The sequence below is a fragment of the Meriones unguiculatus genome, chromosome 21, assembly GCF_030254825.1.
Source record: "Meriones unguiculatus strain TT.TT164.6M chromosome 21, Bangor_MerUng_6.1, whole genome shotgun sequence".
In the NCBI taxonomy this organism is placed as follows: domain Eukaryota; kingdom Metazoa; phylum Chordata; class Mammalia; order Rodentia; family Muridae; genus Meriones; species Meriones unguiculatus.
This window is the reverse complement of record NC_083368.1, coordinates 15,820,441-15,844,212: the sequence shown is the minus strand read 5'-3', so window position 1 is coordinate 15,844,212 and position 23,772 is coordinate 15,820,441. Positions and strand designations below refer to the sequence as shown.

Here is a 23,772-nt window from a genome sequence, read left to right as displayed (position 1 = left end):
AGACAAATGCTACTTGCAGTATATAGGAAAGTATAAATTATTATGTATTTTATCAAAATTCTCATTAAGATTCAATACCTGTTTCCACAATATTTTCTGTTTCTGTGGTCTCCAGCCCATCCATGCTGTCCTCATCTTCCACTGTAGATTTTCCTCTACTTCGAGGCCTATAGCAAAAAAATAAACACATAAAGTTTAATTTTTTTGCTTGGTTGGTTTTTGAAACATCTCACATATAAGCCAGGCTGGCTTAGGGCTCCTGATCTTCCTTATCATCCCAGCTACTGAGATGTGTAGCACGAACTACCCAGATAATGTTAAATTTTAAGGCTTAGGTTTAAACACCCTATAAAGCACATTCCTATACTTGGAATGTATAATAAATAAAATTTAAGATTTCTCCAGCATAATAACATACCAAGTAATAAATATGTTTCCTTCCTTAAAGGTTCCTTGTGAGGATAGAACCAAATTAATAAATATCTTAAGTTTGGAAGTACTTATTCAGGGTTTTACCTCCTTTGAACTGACCTTTCCAAGACTCCCTTGTGTATCCATTACTAGCTTCTAAATTTCTAGTAAGTTCTTTACAAAGTTCAGATGTGAAAAGGTTGTAGTCTATACTCAGTGAACTTTAAAAGTGACAACTGAAAATTCCACTTACAAAAAGCTCATGTATTGGGCCAGCAAAAAGATTCAATAGGGTTGCCTCCAACCCTGACCACCTAAGTTCAACTCCTGGGACTTACATGGTGAAAGGAGCAAACCAACCCCTGCCTGCAAGTTGTTCTCTAACTAGTGCTCCATGACTCTTACATGTGGACATGCATACACAGAAACACAGAAATAAATCACATGTAATAAAAGACTAAATAAAAGTTAAAAAAACAAACAAACAAAAACTAGATTATGTAAATGGCTAGATCTTCAAATTTTTAATACCAGCCCTCAGGTCTCTATGAGTTTGAGGTTAGCTTGGTCTATATACCAAGTTCTAGGGCTATACAGGTGGACCAAAGTCAATTAATTAATTAATTAGTTTTTCTCAGTATAATGACACAGAATAGAATATAAAAGATGAGCACAGTCAATATAGCTTAGTGGTGGTGAATTTTTCTAATGTGTACAAAGTCCTGGGTTCATCAACAACAGATTAAATAACTAACTTACTAATTAATTGATTAGATGAGATCAGAAAGTGGACATCTCAATCATCAACTGCAACAGACAACACGATTTTTTTTCTGTATGTGACAGTTCATTTATGCAAAAAATACTTGATTCCATGCCAAGCACTCCTCTAGGCATATTTAGTGGCCCTTATGCATTAGTGATTCTCAAAGGGGAAAGGGTTGAACCCCAAAAATATCTGGCAATGTCTAAAACATTTTTTCATTGTCACAATATGGAGTAAGGAAACTACTCATCCCAATCAGTAGATAGTCCAGGTGGTGCTGCTGCTAAGCATCCTATAATGCAGGAAGTACCCCTGCCAAGATTTCAGCTAGTCCAAAATGTCAACAGTTTATAGAGATTAGGTTCTATTCTCTTCTCTATCTACAGCAAAAAATTGTATGAGTCCCATTTTTACCCTCTATTTTTATAATAAAATAGAAACCATAAAATATTTAAATACATGTAGACTAGAGAGATGCCTTAGCAGTTAAGAGTACCTCCTGATTTTTCAGGACCTGACTTTAGCTGCCAGCACCCACATCAGGCATCTAAAAACCACTGTTACCTCTAGCTCCAGACAATCTGATGATACACTCTTCTGGCCTCTATGCATACACATACATATAAATTTTCTTTCTTCCTTTTTTTTTTTTTTTTGTTGTTGTTGTTGTTTAGTTTAGTTTAGTTTAGTTTTGTTTTGTTTTGTTTTGTTTTGTTTCTCTATGTGGCAGGGCCCTGGCTATCTGCCTGCCTCTGCCTCCCAAGTGCTGGGATTAAAGGCATGTCACCACCTCTGGCAATTTTCTTAATCTCAAGAAATATTTTTTTAAAAATGTTAAGTGGGACTAGACACTCTATGAATCTTAAGGTTTGGTCAAAGAAATTATCTCTTGGCATTTTAAGCTAAAAGCTTTAAGCAACATTTGATTGGTCCGTTGAACTCTTTATAGTAGTGAATTACATTTTGCCAGTTCTTTGCATGCAAATGTTTCCATTCCATTCCCAGTACAATCACCTGAAACATTCCACTACCTGGCTTCTCTTGAATGGAGTACCTTGATCTACCTCTTTCCGAAGATATATATCTTACCAATTCTGCATTTTCAGTGGTCAAAATTCAAAAAGGATCAGGCAAAATGGCTTAGTGGTTAATGGTCATTGTCACAAAGCCAGATTACCTGAATTGAGTTTCCCACATGATGAAACTATCTGACCCCCAAACATGCACAGTGGTACATATCCATGTAGCAATACAAATACTCAAAATAAACTTGGGGGAAAAAATCCCTAAAATTTACAGCACAGTGAAGAAATATCCAACTCCCAAGTTTAACCTTTTTGAACAATTGATAAATCTATCTTTCCATCTTTCCAACATTCATCTCTGGAAGATACTTTCTCTCCTAGATAACTTATGAAACAAATAACCATTTTAGATGGAAAATATGAACACATTTTCTTAAACATAAATATATAGCTTCTACAATTTTCAAGGTAAGTAAAAAGGTAATTTTTCCTTTGAAATGGAATCTGTGATGCCAAGTATGGTGGTTTGAATAAGAATGTCCCCAAAGGGCTTATCTATGTGAATGCTTAGTCACCAGAGTGTGAAACTCTTGGAAAGAATTAGAAGGATTAGGAGGTGTGGCCTTTTTGGAAGAGAGATGTCACTGAGGGTAAGCTTTGAGGTTTCAGAAGACCACACCAAGGCCAGCGTCTCTCAGCCTGTCTCAGCTACTTTTTAGCACCATGCATGCCATCGCACACTCCGCCATGACGATAATAAACTAAGCCTCAATAAGCAAGCCCTCAATTAAATGTGTTCTTTCATAAGAGCTGCCTTGGTCATAGGGTCTCTTCAAAGCAAAGTACACTGACTAAGGGTTTCATGCCTCTGGCATTGAAGCTTGTGTCACCACACAGACATACACTACTAGTAAAATCAGATTGCTATAATTATTCTTTAGTGATATTTGTCATCATTAAAAGTCATTAAAGGGGCTGGAGAGATGACTCAGCATTTAAGAACTGCTCTTCAAGAAGACCGAGGTTCAATTCCCAGAATCCACATAGCATCTCACAACTGTCTATAACTCCAATGCACATAAAAGAATAAATAAAATTAAATAAAAAATTTAAAAGTTATTAGAATTTATATAATCTTGGCCCAGGAATACAAGATGAGGCTCTATCATGAGAAAATAATAAAGAATGCAAAGTCATTAAATGAAGGGTATTCGCCCAAGCACTGTGTTTTTATTGGTTTGAATTAGAACTGTCTCCCATAGGCTTAAGTCTTTGAATACTTAATCTCCAGCTGGTGGCACTGTTTGGGGGTTTAGAAGGTGTGGTTTTATTAGAGGAGGCATGTCACTGGAGGGAGGCCTTTTGAGTTAAAAGGCTGGCACAATTTCAAGTAAGCGCACTATACCTGTGGCAGTAGTATTTAGCAGCACTCAGGAGGCAGAGGCAGGTGGGTCTCTGTGAGTTTGAGGCCAGTCTGGTCTATAGAGTGAGTTCCAGGACAGCAGAACTGTTACACAGAGAAATGCAGTCTCAAAAAACCAGGAGAGAAAAAAAAAAAAAAAAAAAAGGAGTGTACTGAATTCCCACACACTCATCACCAGTTTCTATACTTAAGAGTCCACGGTGAGCTCTCAACTTCCTGCTCCAATTACCATGTCTCCCTACCATGACAAATTCTAGAATAGTGGTTCTCAACTTCCTACTGTTGTGATGACCCCCTCAAACATAAAATTAATTTCTTTTGTTGCTGCTTCATAACTGTAATATTTCTGCTGTTGTTATGAATTTTAATGTAAATATCTGGTAAGAAACCCCCAAAGGGGTTGCAACTCACAGGTTGAGAGCTACCATTCTAGAAGCATAATCCAAAAAATAAAACTTTCTTCCGTAAATTATCTTGGTCATGGTATTTTATCAGAGCAATAGTAAAGTAATGAATATATTATTTACGTCTCAAAAAACTGACTAAGAAGGGCTTGCAAGATGGCTCAGCTGATTAAGGTACCAAGCCTGACAACTTCACTTCCATCCTTAGGATGCATATAGTAGAGAATCAACTCCAGCAAGTTATCCTCTGACCTGCCATGTAAGTAGCATGGCACATGTGCCCCTTCCTACACACAAAACAAATAACTGAAATTTAATTTTCAAATGATAGGGTACAAGCAGAGATTTCCCTGTCCATCAAGAAAAGACTACTTAGATGAATCATTTAAGTGATGATACTCAACAGCTACTAATGACATTCACAACTATAGTTAATGACATAGAAATCTTATGACCATCTTTCCTATGTGAAAAAAAAGCAATTTCCCTGTATATTTTCTATACACATACACGGTGTGGGTGTAGAATAAATCATACCAAGTAAAACCCTAACATAATGGTACAAAATGTTTTCCTTGGGCGTGTGTGTGTGTGTGTTGTATTTTGAGTGAGTGTGATTTTTCTTTTCTTCTCACTAGAAATGTAACTTTTTAAAAACAGGAGGAAAGTGTTGGGGATATTGTGTATGCTGGGCAAATGATCAACAGAGAGCCACATCCCCAGTTCCTAGAAAGATAACCTTAAGCCAATCAAATTTCTTTCTTCCTGCTGCACTTTTCCTCATCTGTTAAACAGGGATAATGGTATCTACTTCATGGACAGATGTTAAGTATGTTAACTACAGTATCTACCTCACTGACACATTAACTACAGTTAAGTAGTCAATAGTTACCTACACTTATATGCATCATCTTTATTCCTATTAGTATGATAACAAAAGAAAATTGATCCTAAGACAGTAGCAAAGACTCCTTAACAATCAATAGCTTGGTTTTTTTGTTTGCTTTTTCGTTTATTGGTTGGTTGTTTTTTTATTTTAATATATGTGGGTGTTGGCCTGTGTATATGCCTGTGCACCTTGTGTATGCCTGGGGCCCAGAAAAGTCAGGAGAGGACATAGGATCTGCTGAAAATGAAGTTACAGGTAGTTGTGAACTACCATTTAGGCACCAGAATCAAACCCAGATCCTCTTCAAGAGCATCAAGTGCTCCGAATTGCTTGCTAAGCCATGTCTCCAGACCCCAACCACTTTATAAAGAACCTCAGTTCAAGCCTTACCAGTTGCCCAATATTAGCATAAAATAAAAAACTAAGTAAAACTCTAGAAGGCTGAATGGTAAAGGAGAGAAATGAGTGAGAAAGAATGGAACAAAGAAGAAAACTGCAGACACAGTTCAAAAGAAGATAACTACTTTGGTCCTGCCAAGGACCCCCAACCCCTTTCTCCCTCTCTCTCTTAATATTTAATTATGTATATATATCTATGGAGGAGTATGTGCAATGTGTATAGGTTTCTGCAGAGACCAGAAATCTGATGCCCCTGGAGCTGTGAGCCACCCAACATGGGTGTTGGAATTTAAACCCAGGTGCTCTACAAGAGCAATACACACCCTTAACCATGAGCCATCTCTCCATCCCAGTATATTACTTCTTATAGCAATCATTTAGATTAAACCCTGCAATGTCTTTCCCCCAATCTTCACTGCTAAATCAAAACTATTCCTTTCCTTAGATTGACTTAAAATCCATTCCTCCGCGGCAGTCTCATCTCTTGACTGGTACCAGGCTTGCTAGACTCTTGGCAAATTCTTCCATTACAAACTCACTCACTTGGTGCAGCTTTTGCACAAGCTACTCCCTCTGCCTGCAAAGTAACCTTGACCTCCTCCAGGGATCCCTCAATCAAACAGGTAGAAATCAAACCCATAATGCTTTTCTGACCTGAGCTTGGTGGTTCTGCTCCAGAACACCTGCAGGGACATGTACCATCATACTGCACTGAACTTCTACTAGCCAATGACACCTTAAAAGGAATCATACCATTTCTGTATGCTGCCAATATTTTACTGCACAGAGAAAGAATATAAGAAGAAACATCTATCACTGCAGGAAAATGCTAATGAACACACTGATTATATTAAAACTAAATGAAGGGAATTAAGAAAGAATCAAACCTTTATCCTGCCTTTCCTATATGAATAATTACAATGGACAAACAGTCAAGAGATACTGGTCAGCCAGGCCTGGTACACACAGTGTACCAGGTACCCTGAAGACTGAGGAAGGAGGATCACTTGAACCCAGGATTCAGAGCAAGGCTGAGCAACATAGCAAGATTCCATTCAAAACAAGCAAACTGAAAAGGGAGACAAGGGGCTTATAAAAAGAAGTCTATCAAATTAACTTCACAGCTAGAGAGATGGCTTTCAGTTAAGGGTATTTGTTCTTACAGAGGATCTACCAGAATCACATCAGATGATTCAAAACCTCCTATAACTCTATTTTCTCTTCTGGTCTCTGTGGGAACTGAACACGTGGTGTGCGCACACACACAGACAAGCTACGTGCACATACACATTAATTTCATTTTGTTTTCCTTTTTAAAATTATTTTTGTTTTATGTGTATATGAGCATTTGCTTTAGTGTACATATGTGAACCACATGTGTGTTGTGCCTGTCAAGGCCAGAAAAGGGTGTTGAACTAGAGTTATAGAGCTACCAGGTAGTTGCTGGGTACTGAACTTGGGTCCTCTGCACAAGCAACATGTGCTATTAACCACTGAGCCACCTTTTTAGCCCCCAGATATTCTTTTAATTAAAATTTTAACTTAAAATTTTTGGTATGAAGTTGGAACTAAGATTTTTTTTTTAATCCTTACTTTTTAAAAATAACATTCTCAATTACTTATAAATAACATTATGCCTGAAACTTGGTTCAAAATTGTGCAAGAAGACAAGAGTATAAATGAAATAAGGCAGTCTTTGTTCTCTACGGAAGGAGAAAAGAAAAGCTGACGCTGGATAGGTAAAGAGGTATGGAGGATCCGTGAGGAAACCAGGGAGGAAAACCTCAGAATATACTGTATAAATTTTCAATTTAGAAAAAAAAGTTAATTACACATCTGCAACTACTAAGCAGTATCTATGCTTCCCACTTAACACCAGTATACTAAAAATATGGTGCAAGACCAAACAAGTTTCCTAAAATGTGACAGTTCTTCAGCTGAGTAACAATCCATTGCTCGCATTGGATCCATTTCTTTCTTTCTTCCTTTCTTTCTTTTCTTCCTTCCTTCCTTTCTTTGTTTCTTCCTCCCCCTCCCCCAACCAAGATAGGGTTTCCCTGTGTGGTCCTGGATGTCCTGTAACTTGTTTTGTAGATCATGCTGGCCTCAAACTCTCCGAGGGCTACCTGCCTCTGCCTTCTGAGTGCAGGGATTATGCCCAGCCATTGTACTTTCTATTACATATGAAAAACTCTATAAAAATACAACACTCACCTTTTTTAAGCAAAAACATCTATTTTTCTATAAAATATATTTTATCAAAGAATAATAAATGAAGACTAGTGTGTGTTGCTGTTTTAGGTTAAGTGATGACAGTATAGGGATGCATTACATTATTCTCCGCATACTTGCACAGGTCCCATGTGAAGACTGCCTAGTTCAAATTCTGGCTCTAGGACCCTCTGAGCCTCAGATGCTTTAAAAAAAAAAAAGGTCTCTATTCATAAGATTTTTGTAACAACTAAATGTTAAGACACAGTTTTCCTAAAACACTCTCTATCTACATTCTCATTGTCATCACTGAGACTACAAGGGTCTTATGAACCCTCTTCCAGGCACTTCAGAGAGTACATGGGCAGTCTGACTGGCTTCTTTTCCTCCTAGGCATTCAGCTGGTTGACATTTTATAACTTCCCTTACATGTGATTGAGATGAAAGCAATACTGACAGAAGCCACTTATCCACTCCCACAACTTGTCCCCAAACCTCCCTCTTACATGCAATCCATCACCTCTTCTCTTCCTGGCAAACATCAATGCTTGCACCACATTTTAACATCAGGTGTTGACATCAGAGATTAGGCCAAGTTCGACATAGCTAAGCTACTGAGATAAACCTGTGATTTTTGCCAGCATAGCTCCAACTAATCTTTGTGGATTCAACACAATATTCAACATTTTACAGAAGGGAAAAAAAAAAAAAACAATGACAAATTCAGGAATTAGCAGGGCATAGTAGCACAGGCCTGTAATCCCAGCAATCAGAGGGAGGGGGTGTCACAGCAAGAGGCCAGTGTGCTCTACCCAGCAAACTGCAAGCCAATCAGAGCTACACAGACAAACCCTACCTCAAAAAGAAAAGAGAGTCAAGGAGATAACTCATTGAGTACAAGTGGTTGCTACATAGACCTGACCAGTCTGATAATTCTGAGCTCATATAAATGTCCTGATGGACTAGCAGGACTCCTACACTAGGAGACAGGAAGCAGAAAAAAAAGAGAATCAATCCAGAAACTGGTATATGGAGCGCAGCAGCAGAAACAAGAGACCAAACCCTGCTCAAAAATAAGGTGGAAGGCAAAAAACCAAATTCCAAAGTTATTCTCTGATCTACATGTGTAACCCACACATACTATATTATACTTTTTAAGACAGGGCCCCTATATAGGCATGGCTAGACATAGAATTCACTAAGTAGACCAGACAAGACAAAAACTTTTAAAGTAAAAATAAATGGGAGAAAGGTAATGAGATAAATAAAGCAATTAAGTCAAGCACACACCTGTAAATGCAAGTGCTGGGAGGCTAAGGGAAAAAGATAGCCACAAGATCATGATGGGTGGGTAGAGAAAATATTACAAGAGACTGTTTTGTGCATTCCCATTTGTTTCATTTGGTTTTTTTAAGAACCTTATTTATTTTTATTTTATGTGCATTAGTGTTTTGCCTGCATACATGTCTGTATGTGGGATCCCTTGGAACTGGAGTTACAGTTGTGAGCTGCCATATGAGTGCTGGAAATTGAACCTGGGTCCTCTCAAAAAGCAGACAATGCTCTTAATTGCTAGGCCATCTCTCCAGACCCCTTTTCCATTTGTTTAAAAAAAAAGACAAAATTATGCCAGCTGGGTATGGTGGCATACATCTATGCCAGTCCAGAGCTTGGGGTAGTAGTATGACAGATTTGAGGACATCCAAAGCTACACAACAATGTTGACTCTTAAAAATAAATAAATAAATAAATAAATAAATAAAAGGGGTGTACACACATACCAAAACTACAAAAATTTAAAAACATTCAGTTGTAACATGCTTGGCTGGCATGCATGAAGCCCTGCGCTCTATTCCAGGAGCCACATAAAAATAAGCATTGTGGAGCATACATGTATACCAGCAGTTGGTGGGAGTCAGGAAATCAGAAGTTAAAGTAAAGATGATAAAGACAATTTTGGAACACATGATATCCTGACTCAAAAAATAAAAAAGCAAATATTTATTTTTCATTGCACAGGACATCTTATCTACAAGCCAAAATTATGTAGAAAGAAATACAAGAGAGTTTCCAATGATTATCACTGTGCTTGCGGTTTATACCATTTGTTAGTTACAATGAACACATACTTTAAAATAAGCCAGGCATAGTGGTGCATGCCTTTAACCCCAGCCAGCGCTCAGGAGTCAGAGGCGGGTGGATCTCTGAGTTCAAGGGCAGTCTAGTCTATAGAAAGAATTCTAGAACAACAAAGGCTGCAAAAAGAGACCCTGTCTTGAAAAATAATAATAATAATAATAATAATAATAATAATAATAATAATAATAGTATTATTATTTTTTAAACTTCAGAATAAGTTATGCATGATTGTATATGAATATATCTATGATTTATAGTAATGTTAATTGATCAAAATCAAATTTGTATAGTATCATCTTACAAGGTAAAACATCAAGGCTGAGGTAAAATAAATATTAAAATGTTTTATAATGAACATATCTGATCAATCTTATTAAAGTGGATATATAAATATTTGTTTTACATTTTCTTTGAAGACATTTTAATGTGTATGGGTGTTATGCAAACCATGTTCATACCTAGTACTCTTGGAGGGCAAAAGAAAGTATCAGAGGCTCTAGAACTGGAGTTAAAGCTAATCATAAGCTACCTTATGGATGCTGAGAATTGAATTTAGGTCTTCATTAAGAGCAGTACGCACTCTTAACCACTTGCCATCCCTCCAGCCCACTACAACAAATAAATATATTTAAATAATCATATGCACATTTAAAAAATAAATATGGCCCACCCAAAAAATCTACATTGTGTGAAAATATGGCCCTGATGATCCAAAGCTGCAGGATCTCCATGACATGGGGCAACAACAAAATAACCAGAAGTCCCAGTGAGAATCCAATATTGATGGTGTCACAGAAGTCAGAGACCTCAAACAAAACCAATGACTCATTGCAATGGGCTTTTTCAAGTGAAGGGGTATGAACAAAGGGGTATAGTGTGTATACTGTGACAGACTACAGCTTCCATGATGACATACTGTCTGTACTTTGTTTTGGTGTGTGTGTGTGTGTGTGTCTTACTTTGTGGGGAGGTTGAAAGAGCAAAAGTGGAATTCAAGGGGATAGGGTGATGAGTGGGACTGGGGTGCATGATGTGAAACTCACCATGAATAAATTAAAAAGTTTTTTAAATAAATAAATGTGAGCTGGGCATGGTGGTGTGTGCCTGTATTCCCAGTACTTGGGGAAGCAGAAGCAGGCACATCTCTGTGAATTTGAGGCCAGACTGGTAAGCAAATTTGTAAGCAAATCCAGGACAACCAAGGCTACAAAGAGAAACCCTGTCTCAGGAAAAATAAATAAACAAATACATACATGCATGCATACATACATACATACATATATAAGTAGATAGGATGATGGATAGATGAATGGATGGGCAGATTGATAGATAAATAAATATGACCTGATCAAGGTAACCATATGCTTTTTTTATGTGTGAAACTGCATTATAATCTGAAAGAATGCCTGAGATTTTACAAGCATTAAAAAAAAAACAAAAAAAAAAAAAAACAATGTGTTCAATTTTAAAACATTTCTCATCTTAATTCAAATTTTATAATGTTTGGTAGACTAGTCTTTAGACTGTCTTCAATGTTTTCAGCCCTTCAGGAGAGTAAAAGGCAATGCAAAAATCAAATGTCATTAGTAAGAAGACTCATTGTGCCCTAAGCAATATTATATTAGGCTGATTAATGCAGCACTTTCCTCAAAACAGTACTGCTAGTGCTGGAGGTGTGGCTTAGTTAGAATGCTTGCCTAGCATTTAGGAAGTCCTGGATTTGATCTATACATAAAACCAGGCATGTATCATATGCCTATAACCCTAGTATTTGTAAGGTGGGGGCAATAAGATCCATTTCAAGGTCATCTTCATGGCATATTTAAGACCTTGGATCTGATCCCCAACTACTACCCAGAAGCCCTCCCCAAAAATTATTAATTGAAACAGTAAGTTATTTTTGGATAGTCTCAGGGAGTTAGTTCAAGAAGATTTTCAAACCCCAAAATCCTCAGATAGTTCTTCGCAAATATGGTCTGACACTTGCGTATAACCTTTGTCCTTATAGTATGTGTCATTTGCTTAACAAGGATTCTGATATTTACATATAATCTTTGCCCTTGTAGTTCATGTCATGTTCTTGGTATGGGGTCTCAACATGTGGCTCAAACAGATCTTTAACTCTAACTAAAAGTGACTCCAGCAGATTTGCCTGCCAAGTAGTTGAGACTATAAGCATATGTCACACTGCTATGTGTGCCTGCCCTTAAAATCATCATTAGAGTCCTTAAACACCTAATTGGATACAAATGCTATGCAAAGAGATAATTTAGTATATTGTTTAGGGAGAAATGACAGGAAAAAATTCCTCATGTTTGTTAATTATGCAATTTTTTAATTGCCTGTTTCCAATCTCTGGCTGTGAATCCCTGGACACAGAATCTATGAATACAAGATGCCTAATTTATTTTAAATGCTAACAATTTTGCATTATGTTTACCATAACTTCCCCAAATTCTAGTAACATGGCATGGAAGGGGGGTGCTGTTTCACAACAATACAATCACATAACCCAGGCTGGTCTGGAAATCCGTATGTATGCCAGTTTGCCCTTGAACAGGATCCTCCTGCCTCTGCTTAAGTGCTGGTACTAGAGACATAGAGGCATGTATGTAGACAAAACACTCATATAGTAATTTTTGCCTGCATGTATGAATATGCACCCATATATAGCTATGGATGCCTGTGAGCCACCATGCGGGTATCAAAACCTAGTACTCTGTAAGAATAGTGAGCTCTTCTAACTGGTAAGCCTTCTCTCAAAGTCCTGATTCTACACTCCTTATTCATTGATTCTCTGTGTTAGCATGTTGAGATCTGAGAAAGAGCTCTGAGTTAGTCCTCTCCTTCCATTATGTAGGTCTACAAGCATGGCATCAGGCACCTTTACATAATAAGCCATCTTGCCAGCCACATGCCCAGCTTATGCAGGAATCGAACTCAGAGAAAGATTTCTACTAACTGAGCTACATCACTACCCCTAATAATGCTATTCTAATTAAAATATTAGGATCACAGGCATGTGCTATCATGTTCAGTTTAAACAAAATGTTTTTAAATATCCTGTTTATACTCACTGAGTTTTTTCTGATTGTTTAAAAATGAAAGTAAAACCACTCCACTAAAAAATAAAAAAGTATAACAGTTTAAAGGCCTTGAACGACATAGCTACTGAATAAATAATAAGATGAACATGAACACAGATTTGTGTTTTCAAAAATATCTGCCTGACATTAGTAGAAAGGATACTGCAAACAATTTGGTGTCCATAGGTCAGAGAAGAATAAATGCTTAAGACAAGTTTAAGGATGACCAAGAAGCCACAATATTTTTTTAATGTTCTCAGAAATAGGATTAGTGAGTTGAGAAAGACAACAAAAATATGTACAGCTTCTATGTAGTTGGAACAATTTGAAAGAAAAACCAGATGATCCAAGATCTATTTTTGCATCTCTGCATATGAAAGTGCTTACATTTACTGACATGAAGATAATACGAGCTATGTGGAGTATAGGTAGTTGTGTGGGTATTTTCAAAAGTGGTCATAAGGAAATAGTGAAGGGAACTGAGAAGAACAGCCACAGAAACACAAAGAGGGAGATTTCCTGTAAGAACTTGTTTAATGTCCGAGGTTACTTGTAGAAGATACCTGCCTGACTGTAACAATCTAATAACCAACAGATTGCAGACATTGCAGCGGTGAGTTAGGAATGACAAACCAGAGCGAGGCACGGTGGCACATACCTTTGATCCCAGCACTCAGGAGGCAGAGGCAAGAAGATCTCTACGAATATGAGGACAGCATGGTCTACAAGCAGATTTCAGTACAGGCAGGGCTTTTACACAGAGAAACTCCATCTCAAAAAAGCAAAAAAGAAAGAAAAGAAAAAATGGAGAGAGAAGAAAAAGGAAATCGAAAGGAAAGGAAAGAAGAAAAAGAAAGGGGAAAATAAAGGAAGGAAAAAAGAAGGAAAGAAGAAGAAGGAAAAAGGAAAAGAAAAAGGAGGATAGGAAGAAAGAAAATGGAAAGAAAGGAAGAAAGGGAAAGAAGGGGAAAAGAAAGGAAAGGAAGGAAGGAGGAAAAAAGAAAGGAAAGGAAAGAAGAAAGAAAAAGTAAAAGTATAGGCATAAATAATGGATTGGAACTAAGAAGATTAGTTCTGGAGATAAACAACACATGTGATGCCCAGAGAGGAAGAAGGGTTCAAGAATTAAGAGTCTCTTTTTTGTTAAGATTAAAAAAAAAAAAATCAACCTATCTATCTATCTATCTATCTATCTATGTATTATGTATGAATATTCTATCTGCATGTATGCCTACATGCCAAAAGAGGACATCAGATTTCAATATAGATGGTTGTAAGGAACCATTTACTTGCTGGGAATTGAACCTCTGAGGCAGTAGACAATGCTCATATCTACTGACAGCCCGAATTATGTACGAGTCTTTACGAAAGCCAAGCACAGTGTTGCACACCTGTGATCCCAGCATTCTGGGAGGCAGAGGCAGGCAGATCTCTGTGAGTTCAGCCCAACCTGGTCTACAAAGCAAAAGGCTACACAGAGGAAAAACCCTGTCTCAAAAAAACAAACAAAATAAAAGGAGTCTTTCTGGGAAAATAAAACTGCACCATACACAGCAGCTTACATCCTAAAATCTAGCATTTGGAAGGTGGATATGTTTGAGGCCAGCCTGGTCTAGAGATAGCAAATTTAGGACAGCCAGGGATACATAGGAAAACACTATCTCAAAAGAAATAAGATTAGGAAAAGTATTTTGGAATATGAGTTTGAAATGGTATCTACAGCACAGGCTGAAGATGGCTATGATCATACTGTTGTCAGTGAAGATGGCATACGCCACATTCACTCATGCTATTAAAACAAAACTACAATGCTGTGGTTTTGTGAGGGTGGGGTTTTTTTTCTTGTAATAAATTAATTTTATTCTATGTAAAACCTTTTCAATTGGAGCTGGAAAATACTTCCAATAGGAAAAATACATTCTAGAATAAAGACTATAATTTTTGCCTCATTTTCAATTATACTTTATAGGAAAGGCTGAGTTATTTTCAGAGTGAATTTGTCTGCTAAAGATGTAGGTGACTGTACAAGCTTTCTTGGGCTACCATAACAAAGTGTCACAAACCACATGGCTTCAAAGAACAGTTTTTTCTGTCGTACTTCTGGAAGCTGAAAATCAAAAAACTCAAGAGATTGACCTAGATGTTAGTATCTTGGGATTCTGAGGGAAAAAATCTGTTCTATGTCTTATCTCCTGGTTTCTGTGGTACCAGAAATCCTTATTAATGAGGCCTGTCTTAAGGCTTTTAATTTCAACCTTTGCTTTCTTCATCTGATGGTCAACTCCGTCTAGGTACAACCATCACTGGACTTCGAGACTATCCTATTCTAGAGTTTCCTCATCCCAACCTGAATGCATTAAAGAACCTATTTCCATGTTTTCCCCAACAACGTCACATTTTTCAGATTCTGAACAAATACATATGAGGGTGTTTTGTTTTTTTTGGTTGGTTGGTTGGTTGGTTGGTTGGTTTGATTTTGGGTTTTGGGTTTTGAAGACGGGTTTCTCTGTGTATAACCCTGGCCATCCTGGAACTTGCTCTATAGAGTAGGCTGGCCTCAAATTCAGGGATCTGCCTGCCTCTACCTCCAAAGCGCTAGTGCAGCCATTGCCCAGCATAAGGGTGTGGTTTTTTTCTTCTCCCACTTAACCCAGTACAGTAATTTTAAGAATGTTAATAAAAGCATAGAAATTTTACTTCTACAATTGTTAAAGCAAACACATTAGAAACGTTTTAACTTTTTTTTTTTTTTAGGGGTTTTGTCTCTGTGACTAAAAGCTTTAGTAAATGTGGTGGTTAATTGCCACCTGGATGGGAATAAACGCTGCCTAAGAGATTTCTAAAGCATACCCTTGTGGTTTTTAGTGGCATTTTCAGATTAACTGAGAGAAGACTTGCCTGAATGCAGGCAGCACCATTCCATATACGAGGAAGCCTTTGAAATATAAAAGGGGGGGGGGAGTCCTTTCTAAAGTCAGCCCAAGCATCTTTTTTTCTGGTTCCTGCTCACCCTGAACTTAAACTTTAGTTTAACAGACAAATTTACCCTGAAAATAATTTACTCTCTACCTCTACCCCACAATCCCACCCTGTTTTTGTTCCAGCACATAGACAAGCAACCAGACTGAATCATCTGAAGCTGTGATGTAAATAAAACCTGTCTCTTTAGGATGCTTTTCTGAGGCTTTTGTTTGTTTTTTTGTTTTGGTTTGGTTTGGTTTTTGGTTTTGGTTGTTTTGTTTTGTTTTGTCAAAGCAACTCAAAAGAAATTTAACACAGAAAATTGGTATCAGAAATATGGACAAAGTTTTTCTGAAAATGAACAAATTAGTAACTAATGGTTATAAGGAGAGAGGCATACTGAACTAATTTTGTAACCCTCAAATTTAAAGGTTGAAACCCTAATGCTCAACTACCCTAGAATGTAACTTTATTTGGAAATAGGGCTGCCTTTAAAGATGAAATGAAGTTGAAATGGAGTTAAGATGTAATCTGATGGGGTGGGGAGCAGTGCAAAATAGAAGGCTCAGAAGTTGCTCTTTCAGAAGAACTGGCTGGGTTCAATTCCCGGCACCTGTATGGTGGTTCCCAGCCATCCATTAACCCAGTTCCAGAGGATCCAATCTCTTCTGACCATTATTGACACCTCCCACAACACTGGTGCACATACACACATTCACACAAAACTCTAACATAAAATGAATAAATCTAATTTGTAAATAAAAACCAAAAATGACGTAGTCTCGGGCTGGTAAGATGGCTCAGCAGGCAAACGCACTTGTTACCAAGCCTGACAACAGGAGTTTGAAACCCATCACCTACATCTTACAAGGAGAAAAACCAACTCCCACAAATTGTCTATCACATAGGTATGTGTATACAAGTATACACACACACAGTAGTAATTTTTTTAAACAAGAAGACATCACAACTCAACAAAAAACCAAGACTAGGTCAGCAGACAGTCAGAATACAGCTATCTGCAAACCAAACTGAAAGGCCAAAAAAGAATCAACTCTATTGGCTTGGACTTCCAGCTTCCAAAACTGTAAAGGGAAAAAAGGGGAGGGGGAGTGTCCTATTATTTTAAGTAGCTACTGTGGTATTTTGTTATTGCCACAAAGAAACTGATGAGAAACTAAACAGTACTTTGTAAGATACTTTCCTGAGGATTTGAGAACTAGATTGAGAAACATACACACCAGCTGAGTGCAGTCAGGAATGCCTGTCATCCCATCACTCAGAGAGGTAGAGTCTACAAAAGTGAGTCCAGGACACAGGACAACCAAGGCTACACAGAAAAACCTGTCATGAAAAAAAAGAGGCAGCATACATACCAATGATAATATGATGAGTACTCTCATACTGAGGAAGATATGGTCACTGTATCAACTACAAACCAACAATCAGACCACAGGAGTTAGGGTGTGTGTGTGTGTGTGTGTGTGTGTGTGAGAGAGAGAGAGAGAGAGAGAGAGAGAGAGAGAGAGAAACATGCACTAAACTTTCTTGATAAGTTAGCACAACAGACACTTAGATCCCTACCAATTTTCAATTAAGGAAGTACAGGCCCAGAGAGATTAAGTAAGTGGCCATGGTCAGTTTTGAAGCGGAACCACTGACAGACGTTTCTTTTTCCCCCAACTCCTCTCAGATCTTTCTCACATACCCACCCACCTAAAGTTCTGGCTTTACTATCACTTACATAATTTAATACACTGGATTCCTCAACAATAAGAGGGTTCTGAGTGAAGCCTCCTGTAATGTCAGAATTAAAAAGCTGAAGTAGTATTACTGTAAGTTCAAAGTCTGTCTGAACTATATAGTGAGTTCTAGGTGTAAGACCTTGTCTCATAATAACACTGAAGGATGAGAAGAAGGGAGAATTAAATGATTTACATAAAAGTGGTTGAAAAAGGACCTATAGCACACAGAGACTATTATATACATGTTAATAATCTTCTAGAACGTCAACCTCTTATTTAATCAGTTTCTTCAGTGGACTAGTCCACATCCAAAGAGAAGTAACTCAATTCTGCTTCATGTCTCTACTAAACACACACACACTGTGATATTCAATTTATTTTTAAAAAGATCCCAATGTCCCTCTCTGTCACAGCTGCCTGAGTTTCTCATGGGTTCTAAAGATCTGAAAGCTGGTCCTCACACTTAAAATCAGGCATTTTATCCACCGAGGCATCTCTGTAGTCCCAAACTGTAAGTTTGTAAGACGAATTATAATACAAGGGTAAAGAAAATAAAATTTTAAAGTGCCTAACATCTAGTCAAGGGCAAAACATCATTGAAAATAAAAAACAATCACCGGGTATGGTGGCACACACTTTTTATCCCAGCACATGGGAGGCAGAGGCAGATGGATTTCTGTGAGCTAAAGACCAGCCTGATCTACATAATGAGTGAGAAACTCTGTCTTGAAAAACCAAAGTAAAAAAGAAAAACTGACTCTCCCTCTAAATCTCCAATAAAAAGCACTGCATGGAACTAGAGAGATGGCTCAATGGTTAAGAGCAGCTGCTGCCCTTCTTCTAGAGGTATCAAGTTCAGCTCCCAGCACCCATGTAAGGCAGCGCACAATCACCTGTATATGACTCTAGCTCACGGAGGTACAACACCTTCTGGCTTCCACCTAAACCAGTGACATACGAACATACCTACTACATTCAACAAATAAATAGCTCTTTCAGGAGGGAGGGTTACAATACCTTCTGGTTTCTACCTGTACCAGCATGAATATGACATATGAACAAACATACATGCAACAAATAAATAGGCCTTTAAAGGGGGTAGGGTAATTCAATACAAAGAGAACATAAATAGGTGAATATATTTTAAGTTGTGAGATAGCTTTAGGAATTTTATGGCATAAACCTAAATTAATTTCCTTCTTAGAAAATGTGTTTTTAGCAGAGCAGTGGTAGTGCATGCCTTTAATCACAGCAGTTAGGAGGCAGAGGCAGGCAGAGATATCTGAGTTTGAGGCCAGCCTGGTCTATAGAGTTCCAGGACAGCCAGGACTACACAGAGAAACCCTGTCTCATCCGGCAGTTGTGTCACACACCTCAAATCCCAGCACCCTGGAGACAAGAGACAGGCAAGCAAGCCAGCATAGTCTACAGAGAGAGTTACAGGATGACCAGGGGTACACAGAGAAACCCTACCACACATGACACAGTCCCACCTACCACATGGAAGCACGCCTAGTCAAGGACCCAAAAGAACCCAGAGAAAAACTTATCAGAGCTTCGGAAAATTTTATATTCCAAATGAAAGCATTATGTGGGCAATTACCATCTTTGCTGGCTATGGTTATTGATGTGAACCCTCTTTTCCTCATACCCTCTATCAATCCCACCATAAATTCTTTCAGCTGTACCTGAAAACATGCAGAATCACCTCAACCCTCTTACTCTACTCTTGCTCTAAACCCTCTCTCCTGGTTGCTTACATTTCTCTTAATAGTAGGCCTATTTCTCCCTTTATCCTCTCATTCTCTTCTCAACATAACAGCTAGTATAAGCCTTCGCGCCCCCCCCACCTTTGAGGTACTAGAGGCTGCACCCAAGGCCTCACTATACTAGGTAAACACTCTTTATCACTGTCAGTGGCCTGATTTTTAAATAAGCCTTTTAGGTCTCTTCTCTACTCAAAAGCTTCCACAGGTATCTCTTCTCATCTAAGTGTAAGATAAAAATTAAAATTAAAACAAAACAAACAAACAAAAAAGCAGAAGATCTCACAATACAAGGCCTGTACTCCCAATACTTTGCTTACTTGTCTTTATCACACTGCAGCCATGATGCCTCTTTTTGGTCAATTCTATGAACTCACGCACAAGAGCCCTTTTGCACTCAATGCTCTCTATGCCTTAAATGCTACCCCCCCACGTGCCTACCAGCCTTTTCACTCTACACTCTCACAGTGCCTTTAAGACTCCAAGCCATCTTACTGAGACTCCCAATCAGCTTAAATTACTAACCCATCCTGTCTAATACTCTATTTTCTCCACAATATTTAACATTTCAGACATGTTTACCTATGTTTGTCTCCCTCATTTTCATCAAGTTCCATGAACTTTGTTTTCTGTTCACTTCTATTCCCCATGCTTACATTATTTTTTTAATATACTATAGGTCCTGAATAGCAACCGTCAATAAAGTGAGAATGAAAGGGACTTCTCTAAGTCCTGACAATCTCTTTTGCTACTGAATTATACCTGTAAGGTAAGTTTCTACTAGTTGAAGTCATTTTTTAGTTGAGGTTTCTGATATTTAAAGCAAGAAGTACCTGACACATGACCTAGGTAGGAATTTGTGTGAAAATAAATACAAGTAAAATTAAACTAGTGGGGCTGAAGAACCCAGCGTGGAGTGCTTGTGTACTGGCACACACAAAGTCTTGAGTTCTATTCTCATCCCATCACCCAAAAAAGACTATACTGGGGATGTGCCCCAGTTGGTAGCATGCTTGTCTGGCATGAATTAAGCCCTGGATTCTATCCACACCCAAGAAAAACTGTGTATGTGCTCATGGTCACAGAACCTGTAAAGTGGAGACAAAGACATGGTAGCTGAGATGATAGTTCAGCAGGCAGGAAAAGAACGTCTGTTACAAGAATAAGGACCTAAGCTAAATCCTCAGAACTCACAATTAAAACAAGAAGACACAGGGCCACGTGGTGATAGCACACACCTTTAACGCCAGCACTCAGATCGCAGAGGCAGGCATATTTCTGAGTTTGTGGCCAGCATGGTATAGAGTGAATTCCAGAACATCAAGGGTCACACTGAGAAACCCTGTCTCGAAAAAAAACAAAAAAAACAAAAAAAACAAAAAAAAGGAGGACATGGATGGGGCTGGAGAGATGACTGAGTGGTTAACGACCTGAGTTCAGTTCTCAACACACACATTAGGTGGCTCACAACTGCCTGTAATTCCAGTTCCAGGAAATCTAAAATTCTTCTGGCCTCCATGGGTACGCATATGCATGCACACGGGCAAATGCAAATACACACACACACACAAATAAATATAAAAAAATGTGAATTTTTACAAAAGCAGGATATGTTGCTTATTTGTCAATGGCAGCACTGGAAAGGGAAGCAAGAGGATCTCAACACTACCCTATCCAGGGCTAGGGTTCCAGACATGTGTGTACTTGGTTTTTATGTTTGTGTTTTGTTTTGTTTTTGTTTTCAGTACCAAGCACTGAACTCAAATGCTCAGGCACTTTATCAACTGAGCCATCTCCTCAGCCCCTTACTGCACTATTTTTGTTTTTCTTTTTGTTTGTAGCAGGGTCTTCCTCTGTAGCACCACTGGCCTGGAACCCATAATCCTATTCAGCCTCTTCACTGCTGGGATAACAAGTATGCACTAACCAGCATATACAGTTAAGAAATTTTTAATTTTACACATGAAATACTCACTAAAAATATAATACTCTACGACTCACATTCATTGCCAATAGCTAATGATAATAATAATAATAATAGTTTACTCTGACAAGTGCTCACTCCACCTCACCTCTGGAAATCATCTTTACAGGCATTTCTTTGCCCACACCCAGTAAGTGCTCCTGTGATACCATTTAAAGCTGAGAAAAGCTCAGTAACATGACCAGCTCCTTATCAAATGGCTACTAAGCAGAAAGACTAGGGTGTGAGTCTAGTCTGCCAGTGCAACACACAACAGAAGAATACTAACAGCCCACAGACATCCTGCCAAAAGTGAGTGTTCTCCAACATGATGCTTACACCAGGTATGACATTTTTCTTAAAATAAATTTATTTAAGCTGGGTGTGGTAGCACACCCCTGTCGTTCCAGCACTCAGGGAGGCAGAGGCAAGGTAGATCTCTGAGTTTTGAGGCCAGCCTGGTCCACAAAGCAAGTCCAGGACAGCCAAGGCTACACAGAGAAACCCTGTCTCCAAAAAAGCATTTAGACAGACAGACAGACAGACAGACAGATATTGACCTGATCAGGGTGACCATACTTTGAGAGAGTGTGTGTGTGACACACTGCATTATAACCTGAAAGAATGAAAGAATGCCTGAGATTTTACAAGCTTAAAAAAAAAAAAAACAATATGTTCAATTTTACATTTCTCATCTTAATTCAAATTTTATAATGTTTGGTAGACTAGTCTTTGGACTGTCTTCAATATTTTCAGCCCTTCAAGAGAGTAAAAGGCAACGCAAAAAAAGTTTTTTGCATTAGTAAAAGGACTCACTGTGCCCTAAGCAATATTATATTAGGCTGATTAATGCAGCACTTTCCTCAAAACAGTACTGCTAGTGCTGGAGGTGTGGCTTAGTTAGAATGCTTGCCTAGCATTCATGAGATCTTGGATTTGATCTATGCATAAGCACATGCCTACAGCCCCAGCACTTGTAAGGTGGGGGCAACAAGATCCATATCAAGGTTATCCTCCATGATGAGTCCAGGACAGCCAAAACCACACAGAGAAACCCTATCTCAAAAACCAAACAAACCAAAACATTTATTTAATTGGAGTAAAGGGCACAGTGCACATGTGGAGGTAAGAAAAAAATTTAAGGAAGTAGGTCCTACCATGTGGGGGCCAATCAACTCTAGTTGTCAGGATAGACAGAGAGTACCCAGCTCAGCCTCCAGAGTGTTTCGATTAGAAGGCTTGAAGAGCTCAATTGATAAGGCTCCCGACCCTAAATCTAAGAGTGTTGAGATTGCACACTCCTACACCTGACTCATCTAATAGCATTTGTTGGAGGAAGGGGGGGGTACTATACATTGAAATAGGTCCTATACACATCAGGCAAGAGCTCTCCCACTGAGCCATATTTCCAGCTTTCCATCTAACAAGTTTTAACTGTCATTTCATTTTGATCTTTTTTTTTGGGGGGGTCACTTTTTCCCCCCAAACTACTACTTGAATATTGTTCATTCTGCCATAGGGCAAAACCCTAACCCAAAAAGGGTTAAGTGCTGAGGCCTGGCTCAGTAGGTACGTGAGCTTACTGTACAAATATGAGATTAAGAGTTCAGATCCCCAGAACCTAGGCAAAAAGGTGGGCATTTCTTCTTTCCTCTACCATCGAACACCACCCCTGATTCAGCTTCTCACCAGGTCTTCTCACAAGACTTTCAGAATTAAGCAATTCCTGACTAAGAAACAAAAACAGTACAAGGCAATAATAAACTTGATAATCAATTAAATGATTATCAGTAGGAGAATGATTAGTTAAAATACCTCCAACTAAGTTTGAACCTGTTTATGGACTCTCATAAACATTTTTGTCCATAGATGGGAAAACCACAATCAAAAAGGCAACTTTCTTTTCCTAGCCCATTAAATCCATTAGGAGATCTTATCATTGTAGCCTTCCAAACATGTCAGATCATTTCTTTCCTTAGCCACCATCCTAACTCTACACTGAATCTACCAATATTACTTCAACAGCCCTACTGATCTGCAAGATTAAAATCCTCCATTAGGTTTTCATGAATTGATGACAAAACCCCAGCTCCTGGATGAGAGAGATGGCTCAGAGGCTAAGAGCATTTGCTGTTCTTCCAGAGCATGCAAGGTCTATTCCTCCAGCATACATGTCAGTCAGCTAACAATGCCTGCAACTTCAGTTCCAAGGAATCTGACACCCTCTTCTGGCCTCTGCAGGCAACAGCACAAACATGCTAGATACTCACAGAGACATGTAAATTAAAACACAAATAAATCTTTTAAGAAAAAAAAAATAAACTTCTCATCATGCATGCAGTCACATGATCAGCTCCCCAGGCATGCAGTCACTGTATGATCTTTATCATGAAAGCAATGCTACCTGATCAGCTCCTCACCATACATGCAATTACTCCATGAACAGCTTCTCTTTATGAAGTACACTATGTACTTCTCAAATATGACTTCCTACAGTGCTCCAATTACAAAATAAAATAATTTTTTTAAGAAGTGAGTGTCTCCTGAATATGACATGCCCATTCTGTTTTATAGCTCTCACAAT

At 38.3% G+C, this 23,772-nt stretch overlaps 1 protein-coding gene across 16 annotated transcripts in view; it reads right to left on the bottom strand.

Moving 5' to 3' along the window:
- Window positions 1-23,772, bottom strand: part of Kmt2c (lysine methyltransferase 2C) — a 237,528-nt gene that overhangs the window by 181,479 nt on the left and 32,277 nt on the right. For all 16 annotated transcript variants that reach the window (XM_060373825.1, XM_060373829.1, XM_060373828.1 and 13 more), the window contains exon 2: window positions 79-167. In XM_060373825.1, coding sequence (XP_060229808.1) covers window positions 79-167 — 89 coding nt within the window. The remainder of the gene's footprint in view (window positions 1-78; window positions 168-23,772) is intronic.